The sequence below is a fragment of the Vipera ursinii genome (assembly GCF_947247035.1).
Source record: "Vipera ursinii genome assembly, chromosome: 1".
NCBI lineage: Eukaryota > Metazoa > Chordata > Lepidosauria > Squamata > Viperidae > Vipera > Vipera ursinii.
In genome coordinates this window covers 338,217,296-338,230,851 of record NC_139512.1, presented here as the reverse complement: position 1 = coordinate 338,230,851, position 13,556 = coordinate 338,217,296, and the positions used below count along the sequence as shown (strand labels likewise).

Below are 13,556 nucleotides of genomic sequence, written 5' to 3'. Positions count from 1 at the left end.
TTTAGCAACAGAAATGTTAGGCTCAGTTGAGGTTGTAAGTCGTGGTCTACCTGTATTGACTCTGCTCTAGCCAACCGCTTTGGATAGTGAGATGAGCAGCATATAAATGCAATAAATTTAAATTTAATAAATAAAATTTAATAAATAAATTTATGATGGTTGCAGCACACCAAAATAATGTGATAGCCAATTCCAGTCAGTTTTCAAAAAGCAAACTCATTGAAGGAAGCCAGATTCGTTTAACAAATGTAATGATTTGCTTAACAACCATGGCAAAAAGTAAAACCTGGCATGACTCGTTTAACAACCTCTTTGCTTAGCAATGAAAATTCTGCTCCTAATTGTGATCGTAAGTTGAGGACTACCTGTATGATTTCTGAAACTTCTGTGATCCAAAGATAAATGAAAAGCTCTGGAGTGCAAAGCTGCACTACCAAATCATAGTGCTAATTCCCATCCATGAAAGTTTCTCTACCGCTCCAGTCATAGGATGAAAAACTCAACAGGGACCTTTTTTCCAATCAGCAAAGAAGTCTTCTCTCATCCCAGGACTGGGTGGCTGCTCTGAGGCTGAAAACGTCTCGTAGAAAGAGACTCACAAGCTTTTTAAATTGTTTTAGGCTGCCCATCGCTTCCTTAGTTGTTTTAAAAGCAATGGACAAATTTAATATAACTACATGGATCCTCCATGTTCAGCACAGTCTGTCTTATTTATTTTTTGAATGAAGCATTGGAGAAGGACGGGGTTCCTGCTTCTGGGTTTCCCTGTTACTGTTGGATTCAGAATGCTGGATTAGCATGTCTTAGAACCCAAGTCTTCCATTCAAAGCGGAGGATATACAGTATTTGGCACAATGTCTGAAATGGAACTTCCGTGTTTCAAGCCAACCTGTTTCTGAATGCTAGCTATAGTGAATCACTGGGGGGTGGAGAGGAAGTTGCAGCCTGTCATGCTTCACTGATGTACGTATGTTGAGCCAGAAGAAGCTATTTTGGTTTAGTTCAGCTGCGCGCTCTGGAATGCCGTTGCTGCTTAAGATCCAGGTTGTCCTGAGTGCAATGAAACACATCCCAATCCAGCAGGAGTAGGCAAAGAAAACATCTAATAAAAGCAGTTCCATTATCTGTAATGAAGATTATAGATGATAGATAAACATCTAGCATTAACACATAGATGAGTTATGTTGATGAAGAGTCTCAGTCACCCAGCTAGTTGCCATAGTACTAGCAGTCAACTACTACTAGACTTACTTTTCTTTTGTTGGTTCGAAATGTTTTGTTGCTTATCCAAGTAGCTTCTTCAGTCCTAACAAGGTGGTTAGGAGGACTACATATACTGTATGTCCTCCAACATGTATGAGGTCCCCCTAACCAACTTTAACTTTAACCTACAACTAAGAAGAAATTTCCTTGAAGATAAGAACAATCAGTGGAACAACTTGCCTCGAGAAGTTGTGGCTGCTCCAACAGTGAAGGCTTTTAAGAAGAGACTGGACAACCATTTGTCTGAAACAGCATAGGGTTTCCTGCTTGAGCAGGGGTTGGACTAGATGACCTCAAAGGTCCCTTCCAACTCTGTTATTCTGTTAACTTGCTCAGACTGAAGAAGCTACTTGGATAAGCAACAAAACATTTCAAACCAACAAAAAGAAAAGTCCAGTTGCCATGACTCAACTCCACATAGATGTGTTATGGACTTATTATTTATTAGAGCTGCACATAAAAACATGATTTTTTAAAAAAAAATATTTAACAAACAATAAATGTGCTTTATTCAATATGACTGAATTGTGATATGTAGATTCTCAAATTTTATCCGGAGTTGACAGAACCTTATTCCAAATTGGCCATAATCCTGTCTCACTTAAAACTACTGCAGACGTGTGCTGGAGGAGGGGAAGAGAGGTAAGGAGAGGGGAAAGTTATAAGCAGTTCTTGGAAGGGATCTCAAAATCCAAAGAATTAGAGGCTGAATTATGACATAGTGCTAAACCATAATACAATTTGTTTGATTTTGCTTTATAGTGTTTGTGAAGAAAGCCAACTGTGGTTTAAACAGTATTTCCAAAAAGGGTGTGGGCAGTGCTGGTGACATCACAGCAGCCTCACCATGCCCCTTGTGGCTCCTAGGCAAAGAGAGGGCCAAAAAGATTACTCATTCTGCCAAACCATTACCTTGTTAACTATGGCTTTTTAAATTAATTAACCAATATAACATGCTGGCTATAGCCACAAGCTACAGCTTGTCAATCTTAACAGATGGGTTTATTCAAAATGCTACACCAAAAACAAATACTGTATATGACTTAGAGAAATGAATGGGCCCAGCCAATCTCAGCTTAGGTAGCACAATGGTTTCATGCATAGGATTGTTCCAGAATGAAACCAGTAATCTGCAAATAACAAAACAATGAGTATCTGAATTACACTTACAACCAGTGGAAAGGTTTTATTCATTTTTAGCTCTCAAGCATTAACATTGTCCTTTATCAATATCATGCTAAAAAAATACCCAAAGTCTTGCCAACAAAAATGCAGGCTGACCCATCTCCATAGGAGAAAAGATCTGGGTCTTTTTAGAAGAGTTTAATATTGTCTTCAGAGTTCAGCCCTTTTGCGGACAGCTTCCTGCATTGGCTGCTTGACGAGGCTGATGGCACATCGGAAGCTCAAGTTGTCTGAAGAAGAATCAGGAGTGTTCCCCATCCTATGGATTAAGAGGAACAGGGTTTGTCTTAGCAGAAGGTCTCCTGGATCATCTGGCCCAAATCCAGAGCTACTTCAGCATTCCTAAACGTTTTGTCTTCCCTGAGTCCTTCGGGAGAAGGGTGGTATATAAATCAAATAAAATCAAAATGTTTTAGGACTGTAATGAGAACTCTGCCTGGGAAATTCTGGGGGCTGCAATCTAAATACACCTGAACAATGCCAGAGGGGGGAAAGCGGGATTTAGTTCATTCAATCAGTTCTTGGTGAGTTTAAAAAGGATTTCCCAATTAATTAAGCAATGGTAAACATTTAAATGTTTATTTAACATGGATCATAAATTATTTTTAAAAAGATGCATTTTTGCTTTTTCAACCTCTTCCCCAGCTGTCTGGAATTTGTATGGGCAATCCCAAGATTTCTCCTTTCTCAGGAATGTTCAGTGGTCTGAATTCAGCATCCAGCTGCTGTTTTGAGTCATAATGACTCCTGTTGCCTGTATTTTCATCACTGGAAATCTTGGCAGCCCTGGCTGCTTTTGACAAACGACATAAGCATCATCATGAGGTTATACCAGAAGCTCTACCCTTTTTAAATGCCTATGTGATGTTATGACACACATACAAAAGGGAGCCTTGGTGGAGCAGTGGGCTAATGCCTCCTTAAGTAACACCAGCTGCCTGCAATTAGTGCAGGTTCGCATCCCACCAGGCTCAAGGTTGACTCAGCCTTCCATCCTTCCGAGGTAGGTAAAATGAGGACCCAGATTGTTGGGGGCAATTAAGCTGACTTTGTAATAATGCCGCTTGGGGGGTGTATGAAAGCCCTAATAAGCAGGCATATACATAGAATGAAGGCTATTGCTAAGCACATTGGTTTGTGCTTAAATTGTAAGCCGCCCTGAGTCTTCGGAGAAGGGCGGGATATAAATGGGATTAAAATAAAATAAATAAAATAAATACTGCACAAGTGTATTGTTGCTCTTGTCAGACTGATGGCTGCTGCTGATTGCACTTGTCCAGTACACTATAAGTTTTAAAATCTGGAGGAGAAGATGCTAATAAGATGTCACTTGCCAGCATACCTCGTTGTAACCTGAGCCTTGTGATTGGCAGAGCCATCCACTGTATCAATCCAGGATGCTCCTCGCAGGACACACATCTTTGGACCAGGCTGGCGGGATGCAGGACCATTTGGACGATACTCTGAGGATGTCCATTCCCAAGTATTTCCTAGCAAATCGTATAAGCCTGTGATACAGCAAAGACAGTAATTCACTTGGGAAAGCCTCCAATCTGCCCGTAAAGAAGTATATGAGCCTTGGAAGATCAGAAAGGAAAAGAGCAAATAGGTAGAAAAGTGTATCTACAATGTTTCTGAAAAACTGATGCTGGCATATTCTAGAACTAAACCTGCACTCATCACAAATTCAATTGCTGGCCTGGAACGGAGTTTCCAGTCCAGGTAATCCTTATGTAACAACTACAACATGGACCAGCAGCTCTGTCACTAAACAAAATATCATGTGACCATGTTGGATTTATGTCATTTCCATTAAGTTAATCACTTGCTGTTTTTGTGACATTATGTAACCACAACTTGCAATTTTACTATAAAGCTCTCCATTGATTCTGCTTGTCAGAAATCAGCTTTGAAGCATAAAAATAGTGATCATGGGATACAGCAACAACCGTAAGGGTGAGGGCTGGTCACAGAGCTACTTTTTCTTGTGCCGTTGTAACTTTGAACAGTTAACAGGGTAGTCATTAAGCAAGATCCACCTGTATTATCTACAGAACGTTGTAAAATGCAACGATCTGTTAGGAAGACAATTTAGCTTGCTAGAGAGAGGACTAAAACCTTGAAAATTCAAGAACCTTTATTTAAAATGCTTCCTATTCCACGTGAGAGCCAGCAGGCTGACCAGTTCCAATGACTACGGCCTGTAATCTTACCATAATTATTCTGAGGAGGGAACGCTGCTACTGGTGATGCTCCACGGAAGCCATCTTCAGCTGTGTCAACTTTGGGAAAGTTGCCCTGTGCAGAGAAAAGGAGGTGAATATGTGAACACCTGAGGTAAACAAAGACAACAAATCCAAACAGGGTGCCACAAAATTCAGGGGGTGGGGTGGGGTGTTTCATAGTTCAAGAGTAGTCTTGAACAGCCTGTGCAACAATGAAATGGTATATCTGATTGACTGTTTATGTGTCATCAAACTGGTATTAACACTTAGCGATTCCTCTGATTGATTGATTGATTGAATGAATAAATGTACAGGCTGCCTATCTCACATGCATGATTTCAGAGCAGCTAACAATTAAAACAGAGCACAAGAAAATAAAAAAGCAACCCGAATTAAAAATAAAAGAGCAACTGAGAATGCTGACAAACAAGCTGTGAAAAAGGTTCCCCCATGCTATCAGGAACCCCCAGACTTGATGGCAAAGCCAGGTTTCTAATGCCTAAAGAAGAGTCTTGGCCAATAAAGATATGCACATATGAAACAAAAGAATCCAAGCCTACGAAATGGTCAATGCCAGTGTTTTTCAAATTTTGACAACTTTAAGATGTGTGGACTTCAACTCCCAGACTTCTCCAGCCAGCAAGTATATGAGATGGGCAGCCTGTACATTTATTCCCTCGACACCTGAAGCAATAAAACAGGAAGAAAAGAGAAGCCTATACATTTATTAAATTCCCCACATGCTGGATGGGGAATTCTGGGAATTGAAGTCCACACATCTTAAAGTTACCAAACTTGACAAACACTGCTTTACCCCCATGAATAGCCTTGAACTGGGATAAAATGATGCAAAAAGAAAGATGGGGAATGCTTATTGTCACTACTCTTAAGAAGGGCTGCACCATGATTTTTACTGAATTTTGCTTCTGCATTTGATTATATCATGCACTTTCTGCAGTGTGGTTATAAATATCGGTGTTGCAATTTTATTTGAGCCAAGTCACATGAATGTTATACAGGAGCAATATAATCCCTTCATTTTGGATACTAAATATGGGTATTTCAAATCCCTATTTATTCTCAAGACTACATATGAATTCATTCACACATATACATAATTTGTCCTCCAGTTATTACTGCTTTTTTAATGGTTTTCTCTTGGTTTGATTTTTTCTTTAACCAATTTTGTCATTTTCATCATCCCCTTTAGCTTTTGCTTTTCTCATTTCATAAAAATAAAAATTCCAGTTTTGGTCTCTTACCTGCCAGAGGTTTGTGCGATTGGCTAAGAATTTATTTCCCCAAGGATACAATCTGTCTAACAAAAAGGGGAAGAAATAAAATAAAATGGTAATGTCGATCCACACTATCGATTCTAAACACACCAATTTCCTCCCTTCAACCATTGATCCTGGAGCAGCTTATCTTTAATATCAAACATTAAAAAGCATGTGGATTATTAAAACCTAAACCTCTAAACGCATTATTTGGATAGCACGCTTAGGGCTGTTGGTGCCACTGCATTTTTTCTATGTATATGCCCCATTGTGTGCTTGCTTGCTCTCTTGTAATCCTTTTATCGCCAATCTCTCCAGGGAGGGAAAAGCCAAATACTGGCTGGGGAATTCTGAAAGTGGAAGTTGTTATTATTATTATTATTATTATTATTATTATTATTATTATTATTATTATTATTATTATTATTATTATTATTATTAATTAAATTTTTATACCGCCCTTCTCCCGAAGGACTCAGGGCGGTGAACAGGGCATATCTTAAAACTACAAAAATACAAAAATTAAAAAAGAATTAAATTATTGCCCACAATAAAAACAATAAAAATATATATAAATATTAAAACCCTAAGTGATTCCCCATCAGGCCAGGCCAGCTTGTTCAAATAAATGGGTCTTTAACCCGCGACGGAAGGAGCAGAGATCCGGTGCCATCCGGAGCTCAACCGGCAGCTGGTTCCACAAAGCCGGGGCGCCCACAGAGAAGGCCCTCCCCCTGGGGGCCACCAGCCGACATTCTCTGACTGGAGGCACCCTGAGGAGGCCCTCTCTGTGGGAACGCACGGGGCGGAGGGGAGTTGACGCCGGCAGCAGGTGGTCCCCGAGGTATTCCGGACCCATGCCATGTTACACATCTTAAAGTTGTTAGGTAGAGAAATACTGTTGTAGACTGCCCACCTGGATTAAAAGGGCAAGATTTGCTTCCCAAATCTGGTAAATTACCCCAAATTGGGTAAAAGTGGCTTTTCTTTGGCTAACAATATACAAATCCATTACCCAATTACAAGAGGGACATTTAAATTGACTTAAGGTATTTTACCTACAATAGGTAGAAAGGGCTTTCTGATAATGGGTTTTGGGTAATGGAGGAAAAAGTCTGGGAAGCAGTGATTGAGATATTATTGTGATGGATCTAAGACCACTTTAGTTCCTTGCTTACGTACTCTCAAGGCCTCCCCTAGCAGCAAATTCCCACTCCTCTTCTGTTGGTAGCCTCTTCCCTTTCCATTTGCAAAAAGCCTGAGCATCATTCCAGCTCACGTGCAACACTGGGTAGTCTAGCCTGTCTTTGATGCTGGATCCAGGACCTGAAGGCTGAAGACAGGAAAGGATTCTAGTTATTTAAGGCACTGTTATCTCTAAATTAAATTTGCATGCCTAAAAAGCTATTGCAAGGCAGGGTCTACTAACATTTTCAGGCGCTAAGTGTTCAAAGACAGATTAATTAATTCAATGGCCAAACTATCTTAAGACATCATCAGTCTTATCGTCAAAGAGCCTGGGCACACTCAGCTGGAAACACAAACACCACAAAATTTCTTACTTGAAATCTCATTAAAATCTAAAAAAAATTCAAATTTTTACAAGATGTGTGAACTCCTATAATTTTTTTGCCCTTTGAAAAGGATTAATTTTCAAATCTCATCTGGGGGGCGTGTAGATGCCATCTAAGGCACAGGTGTCAAACTCGATTGCATCACGTGATGTATCATGACATTTTTTGGCTTTGCGGAACCAGGGCGGGTGTGACCTGTGGGTGACGCATCCGGCCCATGGACTGCCGCTTTGACTCCCCTGATCTTAAGGGCACTGTGGATTTTCTAGTGCTGGCAAAAACATTTGGTGTATTTTCTGTTGGCCGGTTATGTGGAGGGTCCCAACTAATGTTGTTATGCATCTTGGATGGCAGCCCAGTCTGTAGATTGTAAGTATGGTTCACTAATCAACACCGTAGTACACCGTAGTACACAGAGACAAATCATGACTCCGATAACATCTATATCCCTCTACTGAAGTCTCACCTGCCTCCAAAATGCTTTTTCAATCGGAAGCCACCATGGTGCAGACTAAAGAGAAGAATAAAAGTAGAATGTAATCAGTAACAATAAGAAATCCCAATTTGAACTGTTCCACTTTTCATCAAAATAACATGCATTTGTCCTCCATTTTTAGAGTAACATTAGATAGACAATCATTTTCAAAAGAAGAATGGTATAAACCTGGTGAAAACAATGGTTCTAGCCCTTCTGATTTCAAATACATTGGAAAGTGGTGTAATATTGGTTGTTGAGATCAATAAAGGTGAAATTGTTGCTCAATAAAGATACAGAGCCCTAAGGACTTGGCATGCCAAACTAGGAGCAATGGAAGATATACGCAATAAGAAATCAAAGTTTAACTTTGCAGGCCGAACATTTCAGATCACAAAATTTTAGGCAGGATGGCTGAAAAGATGCCACATTCTGCCAAGCTGCAGAAGCTACATTAGGCAAGATGGATCAATTCACTTCATGACAAGTTCAGGTTAGACTTACAGTCTCCTAGAATTTATTACTTGTAGTTTCTCTCCCTGGGAAATCACCCTCTTAACACTCAAACTATTTCCCAATATTTGACTGACCCATTTACTAATATAAATTGGTGCTGAATAATCTGTGATCTGTAAGACTTTCTGGAGTTTGGAACACAGGGCAGGTTGATCAAAATCACCCCTTTCTCCCAAATGCTGAAAAGTGGCCCTTTACCTCCAGTTTTTGTGTCACTTTCTTTTTAAGTTTTTCAGGGACAAAATTCTCGAAGACGAAACTCCAGCCAAATTCCTCGGCTTCCGTTTTGTATTTCTGGTCTTTCACGAATTCCCTGTGCCCAAAAGATAGAACTGTTTTTCAAACCAGCCTTTTTTTGTAGATCCCTCAACAATTTTGTGGCTGGGAGTTTCTGCTCTTAAAATGCTGGTGATGACCTAATAAAGCCCTACATGGCTTGGGTCCGGGATATCTGAGGGAACACCTGCTGCCGGCATCAAGTTCCCTTCGTCCAGTGCGCTCCCACAGGGAGGGTCTTCTCAGGGACCCGCCGGTAAGAGATTGCCGGCGGACGACACCCAGGGATAGGGCCTTCTCAGTGGGGGCGCCTGCCCTTTGGAACCAGCTGCCAGTGGAGCTGAGGACTGCCCTCGACCTCCGTTCATTCCGCCAGGACCTGAAGACCTGGCTCTTCGAGCTCTCTGGCCCAGGCTGAGGATTAATCTTATTTTAACTGGGGTTTTACTTATACAGGGACAAATTTAATTTTTTTAAAAAACTTGTTTTTAACTTTTGCATTTTGGTTTTTAATTACCCTGTAAACTGCCCTGAGTCCTTTGGGAAAGGGCGGTATATAAATGTAATAAAATAAATAAAAAATAAATAAATAAAATTCTGACAGGAGAAGGATACAGGGGGTGTGACAATGATGTGCTAAATCAACTGGAATGGGGATCAAATTGACGGTGCCCTAGGCTTTTCATTTTCCACTTTTATACCTTTGCATATAGGTTTAGTGTATTTATATGCCTAGTTCCTTCTATTCCCATAACATTTCAGTGGGAAAGTGCACTGTTGTAATTAGGTTGTTTGCAAATATCTTAGGAGACAATTTGAGGTCTCTGAGGGTCCCAAAGAAAAGGACTCAGGGATCACATGTGATCAGCAACTGGCCATGTTGCACTAAGCCCTTTCTCATTCAGCACTGGTTTCTTGTCACAGCTAGCTAACTTGTGACAGCCTTTGCACACTATTTATCTTATCCAGATGGTGAAGAGCCTTGGTTAGAATGCAGTATTGCAGGTTAATTCTGCCAACTGCCAGCAGTTTGATTCTCATCGGCTCAAGGTTGAGTCAGCTTTCTATCCTTCCGAGGTTGGTAAAATGAGGACCCAGATTGTTGGGGGCAATTGTTCTGTACCAGCCTGCTACCGGCCCTGCAGAAAAGGCAGGGACAACCTCTTTTACAAAAAGGCAAGAGGCTGGAATTACGCCTGCCAAATTTATTACCACAAAAACAAACGGAACAAGACAAACCAAGAAACAGGAGCTTTAAGAAACAGGAACTATCCAAGCGGTTGCCTTCAGCAAACCAGCCCTCCCAGACATTCCCCTTATATAGAGTTCAGGGCGTGGCTTCTCTCTGCCTCCTTTGCCTTCCTCTGTTTACTCCTAATTGACTGCCTCCTGCGTCGGGCGTCCTTGAACAGGGCCAGCTGTGGGTCATCTTCATCCACGCTGTCAGGCTCACACAGCTGGGTCTCCGTGGTGACCAAGTGGGAGGGGCCTGGCTGAGGGCTCTCATCAGCAAGATCTTCAATCCCCTCAGCAAGGTCTTCAACACCCCCCTCCTCCTCTGAATTGTCCGACCCAACTGCCGAACTCACAGGCTGACCCTGAATCACAACAGCAATATGCTGACTCTGTAAACTGCTTAGAGATGGCTGTAAAGTACTGTGAAGTGGTATGTAAGTCTAAGTGCTATTGCTAGTTATGTCTTGTTTTTCCTAATGATATTCTGAAAATAAAGCAACCAGGAAATGCAGGATGCGAAGGAAATGTAATCTACAATTTGCACTAAGAGAGAGGGTTGGGACTCAGGATACTATTGTTCTTTCTTACTACTAAATACATTGCTCCCGAATTGGACTTTGCCACAAAATAGCTGTATCAGAAATTTACCTTTCTACCAAGCCCAAATCTACCCTTTATTTAACACCAGCCAACTAAGACAACCTTTCATGAACTTGAAAAAGTGGATTCTAGTCCTCAAAACTATCCTGCCACAATCTTTTACTGCAGCATGAACTGTGCTGTTGAACATCAAGGAGTTTCTTAACAAAGTAGTGGACAGTTCTGGTCTTCCTGTTAAAGTTTGTTTACTCATCTGGCCTACATTGAAGGGCTGACTCGGAATTGTTAGAAAGCTGCAAGTTGTGAATGCAATCCAAAACAGTAGTGAAACTATTGTATTATTGAGTCATTACTGCCAGGCAAAAACCATGTTCAGCTAACGTGGGATGTGAACTTTACCGGAAGTCTCTGTTGGTGACTGGATACTTGTCCATAACAAATGGTTTGATTATCCTGAAGGGTCTGTCTTTATTTTTACCATCCAATATGTTAGTTCTAATTTCCAATTTTCCACTGGGCAGCTGTACGGTATCTTCATCTTTCCTGAAAGCTGAGAGAAGAATTAAAATTAGCTGCAAGAATGTTAAGGAGTAGCAAAGAATGAAGGGAAATATATGTGTCCCAGGATAATGCTGCAGGATGTAATCTGGGTCGATCACCGGGACCAGAGATTTTGTCTTCCGAGCTTTCTCACATTCTGGTGAGAGAGATCTCTGAGGATGGGCTCCAACATGAATCTGAAAGCTCAGAACCTCTGGTCCCGGTGACTGACCAAGACTGGATCCAGTTGTAAAGAAGAATGAAAAGTTTAGAAGCCAAAGAAGTTCCTTTAAAAAAAACACAAGAAACAAACTTTTTGGTTGTTAAAATGTAACATAGCAACTTTCATGGTGATCCCGAAGGGGTTTGTCACTTGACATTTTCCCCTCTTTTAAGTTAAATATTTTGTGATTTTTCATGGTTTTATTATATGCCATTTTATTAGTAAATTGTTAAAGCACATTCTCATGCTATTTATGGCAAGGCAAGATTGTTTTAATTGAGCTGCTTTTGCTTTATTATTATCTATTTGGATATTTCAATTTTACTGACTGTCCTGTATGGATAAAAATACAGAATATAAATCAAATTACTATTAATAATAGGTTATTTTTTTTTATTCTGTAACATGTGCAACCTCCATTCTAAAATCACCAGCACTTTAGAAATGTTAAAAGTTTAACAGGATTCATACTACAAAATTTCCAAGTGGAAAGAAAGGTTTTGCAGCATATCCTAAAGAACAGGAATTTCCTTAAAAGTTATATTCGCTGGAAACACATTACTCAGTACACTCTGCTTGCAATACAGAGCTGTTTTCCCCATAATGGTACACTAAAAGTTTAAAGCCCTGATAAAATTATTTTTTAGGATTCTCTAGGGTGCTTGCTATTTTTGCTACATTTTTACTGGAACAGCCTAAAAATCTGGAAATGATAGCATGTTGTGTATTCCCAGCTTCTTCTGATGGATCCCAATTTAAATTCTAATTGGAATTCAACAGTACAGCCCAAAGCATGCCTAAGCCACTGTTTGGCTGTGTTTGCACAGGGGACAAACTTTCTTGTAACTTGAAGAGGAGGAACCTGTTCAGAGATTGTGTGGATAAAGGCAGTCTGGATCACACAAATCATGGGTTAGCATGGCCCCTAAGAGATATGGAAACATGCAAATAACCGGTGGAACGGCTTGCCTCCAGAAGTTATGGGTGCTCCTACGTTGGAGGTTTTCAAGAAGATAGACAACCGTTTGTCCAGAATAGTATCGGGTCTCTGGCTTGCGCAGGGGGTTGGACTAGATGACCTCCACGATCCCTTCCAACACTGTTATTCTATTATTCAAGTTCCGTTCTATTCTATGGAATTATTTCTCGGCCTCGATTCTTTCTGGCAAAAACATTCTCTTAGTTGGGAAAAGGGGTTTTCCAAGGTTTAGCACCCTGCTGCCCAATTTAACCCAAGCCTCGAGCCCAGGCAGGAAAAAGGAGAAGAAGCCGCGGCGGGGACTCACCGGGGCGCTCCGAACGGCCTCCGGTCACCGCCCAGGGAGACAACAAGACGGGCAAGAGACTCGCGAGCAAAGCGGGAGAGAAGAACATTGACACGGGGAGAGGAGAAGAGGACGCTTGACGATTCCTTCGCCCCCTTGGTAGCAATTTGCAGCAAAGGAATCTGGCACGGCGATTGCTTCCGGGGTCGACAGGAGTGACACACGTGTAGGGGCAGGCTCCGTCCTACAGCTGCGAACTTCCTTCATTTCGCAAATGGTCTGGGTTGGCTTCGCGTCGGATTATCTCTGTGGGGGAAGGACTCAGCTCCTCTCCCCCTTTTTATTCGAAACAGTGCTGCTCTTAAATCCAGAGGAAACGCTATCTTGGGATATATGGCTGTTGCAATCTTTTGTCTCCGAAGGCCGTGCTCAGGACACAGATCAGAACATTGGTTGGTGTTTTTTTTAATTCGCTTTGAATAATAATAATAATAATAATAATAATAATAATAATAATAATAATAATAATAATAATAATAATAATAATAATAATAATAATAATAATAATAATAATAATAATAATAATTTTATTTATATACCGCCCTTCTCCCGAAGGACTCAGGGCGGTGAACAGGGCAGATATATAAAAAATACAAAAATACAAAAGTTAAAAGAAAATTAAACATATGCCCAACTAAAAACAATAAGTACAGATATTAAAAATAACCATAAAAACCCAACCCATCCCCCATCAGGCCAGGCCGGCTTGTTCAAATAAGAGTGTCTTATGGTACAGGTGAGCACAGCCACCCCAACCCAGTTACTATAGAAAATCATTTTTATTTGCATACTATAGTAAATCATAAACTGTGAAAAAAATGCGTTTTATAAAGCTACTGAA

General features: G+C 40.7%; 1 protein-coding gene across 1 annotated transcript; it reads right to left on the bottom strand.

The window, feature by feature from the left end:
* Positions 1–2,434: 2,434 nt before the first annotated feature.
* Positions 2,435–13,130, bottom strand: SUMF2 (sulfatase modifying factor 2). The gene is made up of 9 exons (XM_083351366.1): positions 12,677–13,130; positions 11,027–11,177; positions 8,714–8,828; positions 7,991–8,035; positions 7,133–7,283; positions 5,936–5,991; positions 4,662–4,746; positions 3,791–3,956; positions 2,435–2,707 (listed from the first exon to the last, which is right to left on the bottom strand). The coding sequence occupies exons 1-9, from the start codon at positions 12,762–12,764 to the stop codon at positions 2,599–2,601; spliced, it is 966 nt and encodes a 321-aa protein (XP_083207492.1). The 5' UTR covers positions 12,765–13,130; the 3' UTR covers positions 2,435–2,598.
* Between the last annotated feature and the right edge of the window lie 426 nt (positions 13,131–13,556).

What these genes read in the sequence shown, in the direction of transcription:
- SUMF2 (XM_083351366.1), bottom strand. Translation starts at nt 12,764, where the DNA reads ATGTTCTTCTCTCCCGCTTTGCTCGCGAGTCTCTTGCCCGTCTTGTTG. An exon ending in GTCACCAACAGAGACTTCCG is followed by an intron (nt 8,829 to 11,026) that starts GTAAAGTTCACA and finishes TTTTGGGCACAG; the next exon opens with GGAATTCGTGAAAGACCAGA. An exon ending in AAAAAGCATTTTGGAGGCAG is followed by an intron (nt 7,284 to 7,990) that starts GTGAGACTTCAG and finishes TCCTGTCTTCAG; the next exon opens with CCTTCAGGTCCTGGATCCAG.